The 13,428-nt window shown below is 37.0% G+C and overlaps 1 protein-coding gene and 1 long non-coding RNA gene across 2 annotated transcripts in view; one reads left to right on the top strand and one right to left on the bottom strand.

The window, feature by feature from the left end:
- Nucleotides 1–2,722, bottom strand: part of CCDC172 (coiled-coil domain containing 172) — an 18,240-nt gene extending 15,518 nt beyond the window's left edge. Inside the window, exons 1-2 of the mRNA XM_071446388.1 lie at nucleotides 2,644–2,722; nucleotides 2,379–2,464 (exon numbers count right to left, since the gene is read on the bottom strand). Coding sequence (XP_071302489.1) covers nucleotides 2,379–2,464; nucleotides 2,644–2,722 — 165 coding nt within the window. The remainder of the gene's footprint in view (nucleotides 1–2,378; nucleotides 2,465–2,643) is intronic.
- The window catches only part of LOC139599255 (uncharacterized), a 17,210-nt gene extending 3,782 nt beyond the window's left edge, over nucleotides 1–13,428 (top strand). The window contains exons 2-3 of the long non-coding RNA XR_011682205.1: nucleotides 7,506–7,547; nucleotides 13,022–13,428. This is a non-coding gene — a long non-coding RNA (uncharacterized lncRNA). The remainder of the gene's footprint in view (nucleotides 1–7,505; nucleotides 7,548–13,021) is intronic.

The raw sequence follows: 13,428 nt of genomic DNA, 5'->3' as shown, positions 1-13,428 counted from the left end.
GGAGAATCATTTATTTGATGGAGTGTCAAGTTCTCTTGACTCAGAGCAATGAATAGGGAAAGCAAAGTTAAGATTTGCCCACAAAGAATAAAGGCACAGGGTAAGTATCAGGAATTAAATTGAACAGTCAGGCTGATTCAGGAGTGTTTGTGTGTGTAGAAGCAGAAAAAGCCAAATAAGAGTGGTATTACAGTGGTAATGTAAAATGTAAATATTGTAAAATGTAAAAAAATGTAAATATTTAAAAGTTAAATAATGCACATGATTGTGGAGGGGGCACAGATGAAGTGCATCTGATCAAAATAGGAAGATAGTGGAATGAAATGCCCAAAACTGCAATGTGAGAGGTGGAAAGGAAAGGACTAGATTTTTTCCTCGTCCTTGATATGCCCAGAATGCTAAGGTCAGGTCATGCTTGGCTCAGAATTTATTTTACATATGAATTCAAACAGAGTAGGTGGTCTTACATCACTGTATTTCTAATACTGTACATAACTAGCTTTAGAGTAGTTTCTTCAAGTTACCAAAATTCATCTATGCATTTGCAATCAATTTTTTAAAGAAGTCATTGAGCTACAGAGAGAAAAATGCTGTAATTTGGGTTCTAATTACATGCTACCTGGTTTTAGAGAAGAGAGGGAAAAATTGCATTTCCTAGGACTCTTTGATTGACCACAGGCAGTGTCTGTGAAATAGATGTCAAAAAAACTTCTGAACTCAGTCTCAGGATCTTGGTCAGGCATCAGCTGCTGAGCATGCACGTGGCTGGATATGTGTGCTTGTAAAGAACTGCAGTTATTTGGTGTGGGATAAATTGAACAGCATTATTTAATATTATTTGAATTACATGAACTATTGCAGACATATGTAAAGCTAATTCCTGTAGTGAAAAATAAATTACTTTAAATAATAAACTATAACTAGTCAATAACTATATAATCTTTAAACCTAAATACAGTCTGATTGAAATGCATTTTTCTATTCCACTACTTTTCTGTATCATTTCCTATCTATAAATGAATCAATGTCAGACTAGGCAAGCAAGTAAAATGTATTTTTGTGGACATCAGTGAGAATATAATTAATACTGGTCAGTAAAGCACATAAAATTTAATTAGGAATAGTTCTTCAGCTCTTTCCATTAGTCATTTACAATAATGGCTCTACTCTTGGGACCTTCTGTACCCACCACATAAACCTTGATTATAAATCACAATGCATCAATAACAAATTAGTAATATAAACATAAAATCGTGATGTTCTTAAATAAACTTATGAGGTGGACTACTGAGGACTTCACCTAACAAGCAACATCCAGATATAATCTGTGTTGGATAAATAAGTTACTATTTTAAAGCACCTTTGGGCTCTGAAATTGTGGCGTGCATAAATGTGTCTGAATAACTGCCTGCATGATTATAGTCTCAATTTGCAACCAGTAAATATTTGTAAATGAGTTCTATTCTATCCCTTCTCAGCAATGTTGATATATATACACACACACACACACATATATATATTATATTGTCTGTTACAGAAGGCAAAAGAGACTGTTCTAGGAAGGATGAAAGTCATCCCCCAAACATTTATTTTCACAACTAGATGAGGCAATCTCCCAAAGGTTCTTGAAGTTGTTTATTTAAATTATAGGATCCAACAGCTCTGACTTCAAAGGAGGCGCCACATCCTTTCCTGTTGTGAACACACATTCTGTCAGCACAGATACTTAAGAGCACAGGGGAGGGTATTTAGACTTAATTTTCAGACACAAGCAAATGGATTTTTAAATAATTTGCAACCACAGGTGTTCTTGGTGAAAAACTCTGCAAAACCGGTGGCTTAATCTGAAAATACATCTGCAGTTTGATTAAATGGAAAGAGTAATAAAATCACTAAATAGATTCAGAAACTTTGCTGTCTTTGGCCTCCCTAGAAAAACCCTTAGTGTTTGTAAGCCTTAACTGTAAGTTCACAGAAAGATCTTCAGTATATGATTCAAGTTCCTCTGAAATAAATACAGGGAATGTTTCCATATATTTTCTGTGAAAGGCCATTAATAAATGGCATTGGGCAACCAAGGGGTGTGTTCTGCACACTGTAGGAAAGTGCTGTAACAAGCTGCAGGATGTTGAAACAGAGTATGGCCCCAAAAGTCACATGTATGCCCTGACACAGCCCCAAGGGTGAGGTCTGTGGGAGGAAGGATGTTGATGGACACATTTTTAATTCAGAAAGGCCCAGTACAGGTTTCCTCCATTCTGTGCCACTCAGCAGATGAAGCACACTCCTCGAAAGTGCTTATTCCTGGAAGAACAGGTCGTGTATTTGTAAACATAATGCATTTCATTATTATGTACACTATAAATATGCCTGCTCACCTTGGTTTCTAAGTTAATTTTTGCAGCGCTCAGCTCTTCTTTTATTTGGTTAATTTTTTCATAACTTCTATTTATGTCCCATTTAGCTGCAAGACAACAAAAACCCGTAAGAGTATGTGCTCAGTTTGTAAATCCTCAGTTGTTACATCCTTACAGAAACGTGCTGGTGGCAAGAACCAGCCACGCTGGCTCTGCCAAGCTTTCCCTGGCACGAGTCCCCTCAGGACAGCCCTGTGGGAACGGGGATGGCGCCCATGGGGCTGACCTTGTTGGATGAAGCTCCTCTTCTCCCTCGCCTGCTTCTCAGTGAACTGTATTTGCTGGAACAAAGCGTTCAGGTTCATTCCTGGCTTCTCCTGGGGCTCTGTGGGCCGAGCTCTTTGTGAGGGCTCCGGGAGAGTCCCCACAGCGCTGCCCTCAGGCCTCGGCCTGCCTGGGCTTGGGACAGAGGTCTGGGAACACGGCTGAGGGGACAAGGCTGAGGGGACACAGGGACAGACAGGGAGGTGAGGGATTGCCACACTTTTTACAGAAAGGGTGGCAAGAGCAAACCTCATGCAGAGGGGAATGTGGGTGACTGGGTGGAGGAGCCCACATGGAAAACAGGGAATGGGAACACGCAGGCAGGGGGGCGGCATGGCAGGAGCTGGAGATGTTTGGTAAGGAATAAGACAGATGACACTGAATCATGTCAAACATGGGCACATCTGTCAAGCTGGTTCTGACTCAGGATCTGGGAGGTTTTAGTCAAACAATTCTGGCTTTTTTAATTCTCTAGGACCATGTGCTCCATACTGGTTTTCCATCATTCAGAAACTGGTTTTTTTCTCTGCCGCTTCCTTTTCCAATACAGCGACCACCATCCTTTCTAAATGTTACATCTGCCCAGATTTACTTATCTTTTTAGGACTAATGTCTAACCTGAGAAATTAAGGAGACAAAAACTGCTGTCACACAGGAGAACATGGTCAAGTTGACTCTATGGAATTTACAGTGATCAGACTCAGCTCAGCTGCATTTCACCATGAGCATAAAATGGGCAGTTCTTCTGTTCCAGTTAGTCCCAGTAAGCAAAGATCACAACACAGCCCATTTTATGCTTTTCTGGAGCATAATTGTGTAAAATTTACAATGCTCTGACTTCCTGCAAAGTTCTGGTTTTTATGTTACTGGATGGTACACCTGGAAATGTAAGCACCTGGTTGAAAATATAATTCACATTACAGGGTTTGCTTTTACATCTTGGGAAGGATTGACTACATTCCCTGTGGAGAATAACTATGTGAAGTTTGCCTATTTGCTTTGAGGCAGAAGAAGCCTGGAGGAATGAAACTTTATAGATTTACAGCCTTTTTAACACTGAAAAATATTAGGATTATTGACAGTCCTGTGTTATAGTTTTCCTCAGAGGAGATACTGTCTTAGACTGCAGCAGCAAAGTTCAGAAATTAGAAAATCTTTGGCCATCAAAAACCAAAACAATATACATGAGAGTACAAATGTATAATTAATGAAAAGCCTGTTCTAAGTTAGCAGAATGCAGCAGAATTCTGAAAAATCTTATAGTATTTACTGCTTAAAAGGCATCATGTTACAGCTGGTAGTGTGTTAGAAAATGATGTTTTTTAAAGGAAAGACATTCCTCTAAGAAAGAAAACGTGGGTTCTGATGAAATTTAAAACCCTGAAACTAGCACATTATGTTGCAGGAAATGCAATTATTTTTTTAAAATGGCACAAAGTGCAACTGAGGGGGAAGAGTTCACCAAAGTGAATTTAGAAAATGTTTCAGAAGTGAATCTTCCTACCCAAAGGCCAAAGGAAAAGCAGATGAGTCAAACGGGAACATTTGGTGAGTGAGACAGTGATTTGTTAAGCAGGTCTGATGAGTGAAAAGTCATTTTACAAAATTCAAGAAAATGAACTGCTCTATCAGTGGATCAAGGAGAAAATAAAATGAAAAGCTTTCTTTGAAGTTTTTGAGACTTGACTGCTTTTGTGTTTGAAGCTGAGAAGGCTGCTGTAGGCTGGGATAGAGTTCAGTGTCACTTATTAAAGGAACTACTGTGTTTTGTGGAGGGTGCTTCAGCAACTCTAATTATGGCAAAGGAGCTGCTCTCCCCAGAAAGAGGAGTCTGACTCCAACTGCACTTCTCACTGTCTGAGAATGACCATTCAGCACGATTAACAGTTCTCTAAGAGTTCTCTTCAGAAAAAAATTCAGTGGGATAAGTATTTGACATTAAGATTCACAGCTTTTGACTCCTGCAGCTATTTGCCATGTGCTTGATTTTCATATGGTAAACTATTCACAATAATAACTCAGGATTATGTAAATTTAAGCACACATGTCAAACATATACCAATAGTTTCAGAATCAGGATCAGGTCCAAGATCAAAGGTGTGCAGTTGCTGGCTCCCATGGAAAGGGCACGAACCTGAATGTTTCAGGATAAAAGTAAAACGTTCATTACCTTAACTCCAACTCCTGCAAAGCATAAGATCTTTGGTAGATCACTAGCTGCTAGAAAGGTGACTTTAATTTCATTCTGTCGGTCATATCAGTACATCCTAATCTTAATCTATATCTGTATCTTAATCACTGTGCTGTAATCAGGTCATGTCTTTTTAGTGTTCTTCAAAATTACTAATTGCCCTTCGTAATCAGGCTGCTGTACTAATAGTAAAGTTTCTTCTACAAGTTTCTTCTCTTGTTTGTGTAGGAAGAAGAAAAGAAAGATTTTGCTTGTAATTTCAAGTCACTATAAAATTATTACTGTAACTTATTTCTAAATCATATACACTCAGATTGTTTCATAAATTGTTTTTTTAAAAGCCAAAAAATAGAGGCAAAAGTAAAGAGGTGGCAGGGTAAAAGTCAGATGATGCAATATGGTCTTCATCATAATAAATGCATAATAAGAACTAGAAATTGTAGGATTATAGTTACAAATAAATTTTGTCTTTTGGTCCTAGGCACTGTTAGTATTATTTTTTTCCATATACAAACTACACTGCTTACTTTTGAATGGTTTTATTTATAGCAAACCTTCTTACCAACCTACATCTCTGGTCTTCCTTTGCTCTGGTGGTCTTTGTATTTGGCAACTACTTTTGTCTACCTCACATGAAGGAATAAAGTCAAATTGTTCTGTGGCACAAATTCACAGCTGTCATTTTGCATTTGCATAGTGCTGAAGTGCTATTTCCTTTACAGGAAATAGCCTATATATATGCATGTGTTTATATGGTAAAAACAAAAATGTATATGAGAGCTCTAGCCACTTGTATGCTGAAATGGAATGTAATGCTGAGCAGCAATTCTATTGGAGAGAAACCACAAACAGTGAGAAACCCAGTAATTATCATAAATCAGCATTAAAAAATCACAGACTTATTAAAAATTAATTTTACAATGCCACTTCTAAACTGCAAGGCTTTAGGTCTATTATTTAAAACTTTGTTGAAATTGTTAAAATACAGCAAGCAGTGTAACTTGGTGACATCAAATAAAGTGTTTTCAATGTAAATCAAGAACATTTTGTGGGCTGGTTCTGCTGCTCTTGCTGGCTACTTAAATACCTCAACTACTTCTGAAAACCTACAGCAGGACAACAGAAAAGGGAAACAGTAAAATGCAGTAATAACCTATAATTTATGGGCTATCTCCAATTTCCTGAGGAACTCAGGCTAAGAACAATCTAGTTTTTATCTCTGGATAAGAGTGAGAGCAAACTGCTGATCCACAGGCTGGAAGTTCTCCACTTCTAGTGAAGTGCTCAGCAAGGCAGTCATGAATGCACATGCTGTTTCCTCCTTTGAACAGGAGGGAAATAGACTACAAAATTCATGGAATAAAATATGAAATAATGGAAAATTGAAAAATAAATCCCTGAAAAATGATATGGAAATGAGTATCATGAGAAATGAAAATATTTCTCTTTGCCCCAAATCCCTATTTACTTTTTCAGGTGAAAAAACTGTTAGTGAAAAGCTCTGTGTGTTTATTAAAAAATATTAAGCAGTAACTTTTACTCCCTACATGCCTGGCTGCAATGGAGAATTAGTGATACCCTTTTCCACTTTGGTAGGAATGTAAACAACTTCACAGCAGATGTTCTTTATAAGGACAAAGCCTGCTATTTGCATTGTGATATCTCTGTTTGAGTCTTACATCCAAGATTTTGTTTAATTCCATCTGGAAAGGCTTCACTGGATCCCTTCAGCTTACTAAGGCAAAGATTATTCTTTTTATGGGTTTAAATCTAAGTTTTCTATTTTCTTTGGTCAGAGAACACACCACCTGCTTTCTTTGCTGATTGGTAACTGTGCTGTTATACAGGGATCCACATTGTTCCTCTGCTGTGGTTTAGAGTCTTAAATACATTTCAGTTGTTTCTTTTACTGGGTCAGGGAGTCTATCCTAAAACTTTTATACTCTGCTATTTGGATAAGCAACAAATGAGGCTCACATTCTGAAACATATATCAGAGCTTTTATTTATCTTTGAATAAGGGTAGTAACTTGCCTAATGAAGAAAAATTTTTCAGATCTGGAGTCCATATCACAGTACAAAACACAGCCTTGAATTTGCATTTTCATAGTAAATTTTCTTAATTCTTTATATGGGAGATTGTAGTTTGCTTTACATCAATACTGGTTACCCCTAAGTTGGCACTCAATGGAAGCTACAACAGAAACAGTGAATAAATACTTACATTGTAATTGTTTGTATCTTCCATTTATAAAAGAGGTTGTGGTTTGTTTTTTTTTTCATTTGATATTAACAGAAATGTAAATTATCCATTGTGTTGTAACATCCTATAAGAAGATGGGTGGTAGCATTAAATCCTCTAAAAAATGGCTGTTAAAGAAACACTTTGAGGACTGGGACCTTCATGTAAGAAAGTAATCTTGGATTGAAATGCATTAAACAGCCTGTTGAAGAGACTTCTTTATAATTGCTTAATTATGGGATGTTTCCTATAAGCATATAATGCCAGTATGCCAACTTAACTTTGTGTCATATAAATTTTACCTTAATAATAGAAAAATATTGATAAACACCAAAGGAGAAAGTAATAGTTTTATAGTTAGTTAATCAAAGAAACTTTTCTTTCCATTTCAGTCAGTTCTCAGAAGTTCACATATAATCCTGCTAAATTATCAGGTGAGTAGTTGTCATTATTTCTTTTAATATATTTCAGATTTAAAAAAAAAAAATTGTAAATTGTTCTTAAAGCTGTATTTCTAATTGATGCTGCACTTGTAGGAAAAAGAGTATGTGCAGATGACTGAAATGAAATGGCTTTATTGTCTTTATTCATAACAAGAGTGTTATTTAGTACAAAGTTAGATAACTTTTACCCTTCCACTGTATGCATTAAAGCCAAATCAATTTCTTGCACAATGAGAATAACTCTCATGTGAAACCAAGAGTTGTCCATTACACTTTTACGCTTCTCTGCTAATAGTTTTTTCATAAGATGAATTTTGTGGTTCCATCTGTGCTCTTTCTTAAACACAACAATGACAACTTCCTTAGACATTCAGAAGCATTGGATGCATGCCCACTGGCTGAACTAAGCAGCAGCAGAAATTATTCCATATTCCATGCAAATGCCCAGACCAAGAAAGTTTGAGGAAGGGCTGTCTCAGTTTGACTAAAAGACAGACCCTGGATCTGGAAACTTGCTGCATGGAAACTGCATGGTCTCATAAAACCTCTTATCAAAATAGGGCCAGATGGTATTTTTTAGTGACAAACTGTTTTATAAGAAAGTTTCAATTCTAATGATTTATTAAAAAAAAAAAAGTTATTGTTCCAACTGCCTCAAAATATCCTGAGCAGTTTTCAGAATACCTCTTTCCTTGAGGGTATTGTGGAAAATGTATATTCTACCTGCAGGTTTTACAAGCTGCTTTGTAAAATCCAGTCTAATAACTGTATCTCTATAAAACTGGGCCCTCTTCATTCTGCACAGCCCTTTGCAGGCAGAGCTACATATTTAATAAAGACTTAACAATGATAAATAACACTACATAAACTTTACTGCCTATTGATCCTGGTGTTATGCTGTAATTTCATCTTTTTTAAAGGTGGCATAAAAAAAGAGGACCCAGAGTTAGGTATCTATCCCTTCCATATTCCTTCCCATTGATGCTTCTGGAAGATTAGCCACCTTTAATCCTGAAATTTTCAAAGGCTCCATGGCACACATCTGCATACATCTGCCAGGACTCAGAGCATAGGCAGGATAATAAAAGCATTCCATTCAAGTGGAGTAGAAAGTCACAGCTGCAGTAAGCATGTATTATCAATTGTGCCACATTCATAAATTAATAATTTGCATTGTATTACAGTCACTTCTTTCCAGAAGCATTAAACATGTCTATTCACAGATTGTGTGAAAAGTATATAAATAATTCTGCTGGGTTGGTCTTTTTACAGCTTGTCTTTTGAGAAAGAAGATAACAGAAGGAAAGTGAATGGAATAAGTGGCAAAATTGTTACTCCTTTAAAAATAATTACTCTTTTCTCATTTTGAAAAATAAATCAGAATATTTAAGATATCTGCCCTAAGTCAGTTCTTTGAATACAAAATTAATATCCATAGTTGAGACAGCAGCATTTTCAAAATTAATAACATTTCATATGTGCTTTCATATGTGTTTTCATGCATGTTTTGGCCTATTCCTCTTTCTTTGAAAATATCTATCATATCGAGACTACTGTTGATGATGTTTTTAACCCTGCTCTTCCACTGCTAAAATAAATAAACGTGTCCTAAATGCCAGTTTCAAAGCAGCTGTTGTTGGTTGTGAATGCTGTTAGATCTCCCAGTGCTACAAAAAAAAAAAAAAAAAAAAGAAAAAAAAGAAAAAGAAAAGGTGGTTAAGATACACAGAACAATGGAATTTTTCCCAAATGAGCTATCAGCTGAACAAAGCCTATTTACTGCAAAAATGGAGAGGGTTAAACAATGCCCACTTCAGGGCACTGGAAGAATCCTGTAATGCTGATTTGCACTGAATGCATTTGTAGGGATTTTATGCGTATCTGTTCAATTCAGGGGTATCTCAATACAACTAAAGACTAATAATGTTATTCCCTGCATTTATGAAAAGGAAAAGAGATGGTCAAAGAAAATGCAGGTGTGATGGTTTGACCTCAACACCAAGCAAGGTCTTAGGGAGTAAATTTTGAATGAAAAAAAAAAAAATTATCAAGAACCTAGGAGTAAATGGAAAGTGGGAAAAACTACAACATGATTTTATCAAGGAAGGATTGTATCAGACTAACTTAATATCTTTATTTGATAAGATAATTGTCCCAGAGAAGAGTAATGCAGTAGACCTAATCTACCTTGATCGAAATAAGGCATTATATTGTTTGGTGTAGGAAGTTACTGAGGGTGGAAAAGATGCAGGCATTCTTTTATGCAGGCACTGAAGGTGGAAGAGGAACTGAGTGAAGGGTTATATTAAAATGTGGTTCTGTTAAAAATAAAAATATCAAAATGAAAGGAGTTTACTAGTAGAATTCCTCTGGAACTGATCTTGGCACTGATTTAAGTAGTATTTTTGAACTTGGTGAAGGAAGGAGAATGGGTATGGCATTAAGAGATGACACAAAATTGGAATGACTAGTGTATCAGAAAAAAATAAATGACCTTATGGACTGACAAAATGGAAATCTAATAGTTCAGCAACTAGAGGGAGGTGCTTGGGAATTAATGTCATGTTCTTCTAGTATAACCTGGTGTCTTGATAATTGGTGTCAATTGTGAGGGGAAGAGGTTTAATGCATTAATCAGCTGTGGTGTGACCATGAGCCACGGTTGTGTCATGGCCATGCAGAAGTTTCAGGGAATACTGGATGAAGAATCTTCAGTGAGGGCTGTTAGCAAAGTGTTAATTTTGCTTTACAAGGCACTGGTAAGACAACTCTCAGAATATTGTTTACAGTTCTCATGACCCACATTGATGCACAGCAGGTGCAGAGTGGGCTGGTTTGGGGAAAGCAGTACCTGTTTTTGCAGCTGAGATGGAAATAGCTTATCTGGCAAAACAAAGCTTGAAAGGGCATATGGTTTTCTTTATAAGTATGTGTGGGGGTAGATGTGAGGCAAGACGACTTTTGTGTTAAAGGATAACACTATTTCAAGATCAGATACTTACAAACAATTATGAATAAATGAGAAATTTAAAAGAAGGTTCTTGGCAATCTGTGCAAAGCTCTGGGACTGCTTACAGACAAGGTCATGGAGGCAGGGACTTGAACTACTTCCAGATGGAAATTTATAAATTAATAAAGGGTATGTGTGACATGGTGAAGAGATCATGTGTCAGAATATAAAGTTTGGGATATAAAACTTTGGATACCCACTGACATTGCCAGGGAAGCTTAATTGGAAAATTGTTTGTGTACTTTCTTTACACAGTCCCTAAAAAGAAATGGTTCTAACTGGTCCACATGCCAGCCCTTCTATTCTGCATTCCCCAGGACTCTTAAGTTCCTTCTTGGTGTAAAGTATAGGAGAAAGGGACTGCCCTTTCTTAAATGGTAAGATTAGAAGCGGGCAAAAATGGAGCAATTTTTTAGGATGTCAGGTGTTAACTGGATTTAACCTACCTATATGATCAGGATTAAACTGATCACCTGATTGAGATTAGGAAGTATTTATTCTCCAAATCATAGTAGTTGGGGTTATGGAGGGTATTGTATTCCTCTCTAACATAAACTGTCTAAAAAGGCATAAAAACTGCTGCCTGGAAAGAAATGCTTGGAAAATGGTAGTGCTTTATCTCATTAAATGTATAGGGGCCCTACAGCAATTAGGCTCCTAACTCACCTGTCATACTTAAGTGGATACAATCAGATGGGGTGTAAATGTGCTGTATTTATAATATGTAATTCTAAAGATTGTTTTTTATACAAATATGGGTCCTCAAACTGTAAGCCACATAGGACATAATTGTATAAAAAAAATCTACTGAGTAATTCAGTGTGGATTATTGACATCCATATCTATGCTTGTAGTGGTTGGGTTGACTTTTTTTTGCTAACTAATAAAAACAAGATACTTGCTTTATCTCCATACTGCTTCTTGGATTCTGAATAAGTGTACTTTGAAATAATGCAGTTCATTTTTCATAACCCCTACAGTGGTGTCAGTTCTGAGATGAGGTTTATCTCTTGCAATCTGGGAGGTTGAAGTTCAAGAGGGTTTTTTTTTTTTTGCCTTTTTTTTAAAGCACAGGTTACTAAATGACAGTGTAATCTACTGCTACTCAGTCTTTCCCTCTCATATTTCTTGTCAAAGAAAATAGTAGATTCATAAGTCAGGTGAAATCAAGTCTATATCTGTTTTTTGTGTCTTGTTTTGGTAAATGATCTTTTAAGACAAATTATAAAAATCTTATAAAGGCACTATAAATATTAATATTATATAAAAATATTTACTGGAAGGTAAGTTATCCTTAACATACCTCACCCTTAGGCCTGAGACATCTCTAGAAAATTCATGTCTCTAAACCTGCCAGTCCTCCGAAACCCCCTTGTGTAATTTTCTGTGAATTAAACAAAAGCTCAGTTGTCTGCTAGTGATGCAAACTGCAAAATCACCAAATTAGTTTTCCTTTGTTCTTCATACTGTTGTCTCTGAGGAGCCCAAAGTTACAAGCCATGGAACCTTGTAAGAAATAGTTGGCAATTGCCTGGAATACAGAACTTTCCAAATTCAACCCCTCATAGACAGAGAATTGTTTCTCCCACGCTTCTCAGTCCCTTTTGAGTACCATCTGGAGCAGCAGTAAAATAAAACTAAACTCCTTTCATTATCATCTTTGATACATAAATCCAGTTGAAATTAGCTTCCCCCCCCCACCCCCAATAAATTGTATGATTAAATTTAAGCTGAAAACTTTTGTCGAGTCATTGTTGTGGTTTAACCCCGGCCAGCAACTAAGCACCACACAGCTGCTTCCTCAGTGGGATGAGAGAATTGGAAAGGTGAAAGTCAGAAAAGTGTGGGTTGAGAAAAACACTTTAAAAACTAAAATCAGAATAATAAATTGGAATGAAAAGGGAAATAACAGAAAGAGATAAATAATCACCCCAAAAAATAAGGGATGCAAATGAAAAACAATTACTTGCCACAGACAGAATTCTGCTCAGCCTGTTCCTCAGCAGCAGTCCCCAGCCAGCTATCCCCCAAATTTATATGATGGGCCATGGTACAGAATATCCCTGTGGTCAGTTGGGGTCAGCTGTCCTGGCTCTGACCCCTCCCAGCTTCTGGTGCACCCCCAGCCTCCTCGCTGATGGGGTAGAGAAAAAAAGTCCTTGTATGGTGTAAGCACTGCTCAGCACCAACTAAACATCAGTGTGTTATAAATGTTACTCTCATCCTAAATCCAAACTCAGCACTGTAACAGCTACTAACTCCACATGGCCTAAACCAGGATGGTCATTTTAAGTTGGCTTGTTTTAAGTTTTGGTCAGAAACACAGGATATTTGAAGGCAATTTCATTTTAAGCATTTTAGATACCATAATACTCCTCTCCTACGTGCCCTAACCTCTTTGTTGTTGTTGTCTAAATTATTGTCATCAAACATTTATTCTCCTTTTATTCCTCAGGAAAACTGTGATACAAACATCAGTGCTTTCAAGCCTTAGTTTCCTGATATCCACAAAGTGATATCCTGATATCCTCAGCAGACCCCAGCCTCTGTGGGCAGGAAGCCACACTTACCTTCGTGTGATTTTACTTGTGTGCTGCACCAGTGTCCCAGATCACCTCAGATGGAGCAGCAAAGTGTTTGGGCACCTCCCTTCCAAGGAAACCTGAGTGGGGCTGAATTTACAAGTCCACCCACAAGATGCAAAGCAAACTCTACTATGTCTAACTCCAAGGAGTCAGCACAGTATTTCACTACTCGTTGTAATTACAGGATACTGGGTTCCTCTGCAAAAGTGTTGCATTGAGACCTTGAAATATGGTAAGAATATGGTGATTTGGGTTGAGGAAGAGGGTATCCCATGGG

Source organism: Agelaius tricolor, unplaced genomic scaffold (assembly GCF_023055355.1).
Source record: "Agelaius tricolor isolate 1412-34295 unplaced genomic scaffold, bAgeTri1.0.p SCAF_22, whole genome shotgun sequence".
Classification (NCBI taxonomy): Eukaryota; Metazoa; Chordata; class Aves; order Passeriformes; family Icteridae; genus Agelaius; species Agelaius tricolor.
This window is presented reverse-complemented; position numbering and strand designations above follow the sequence as displayed.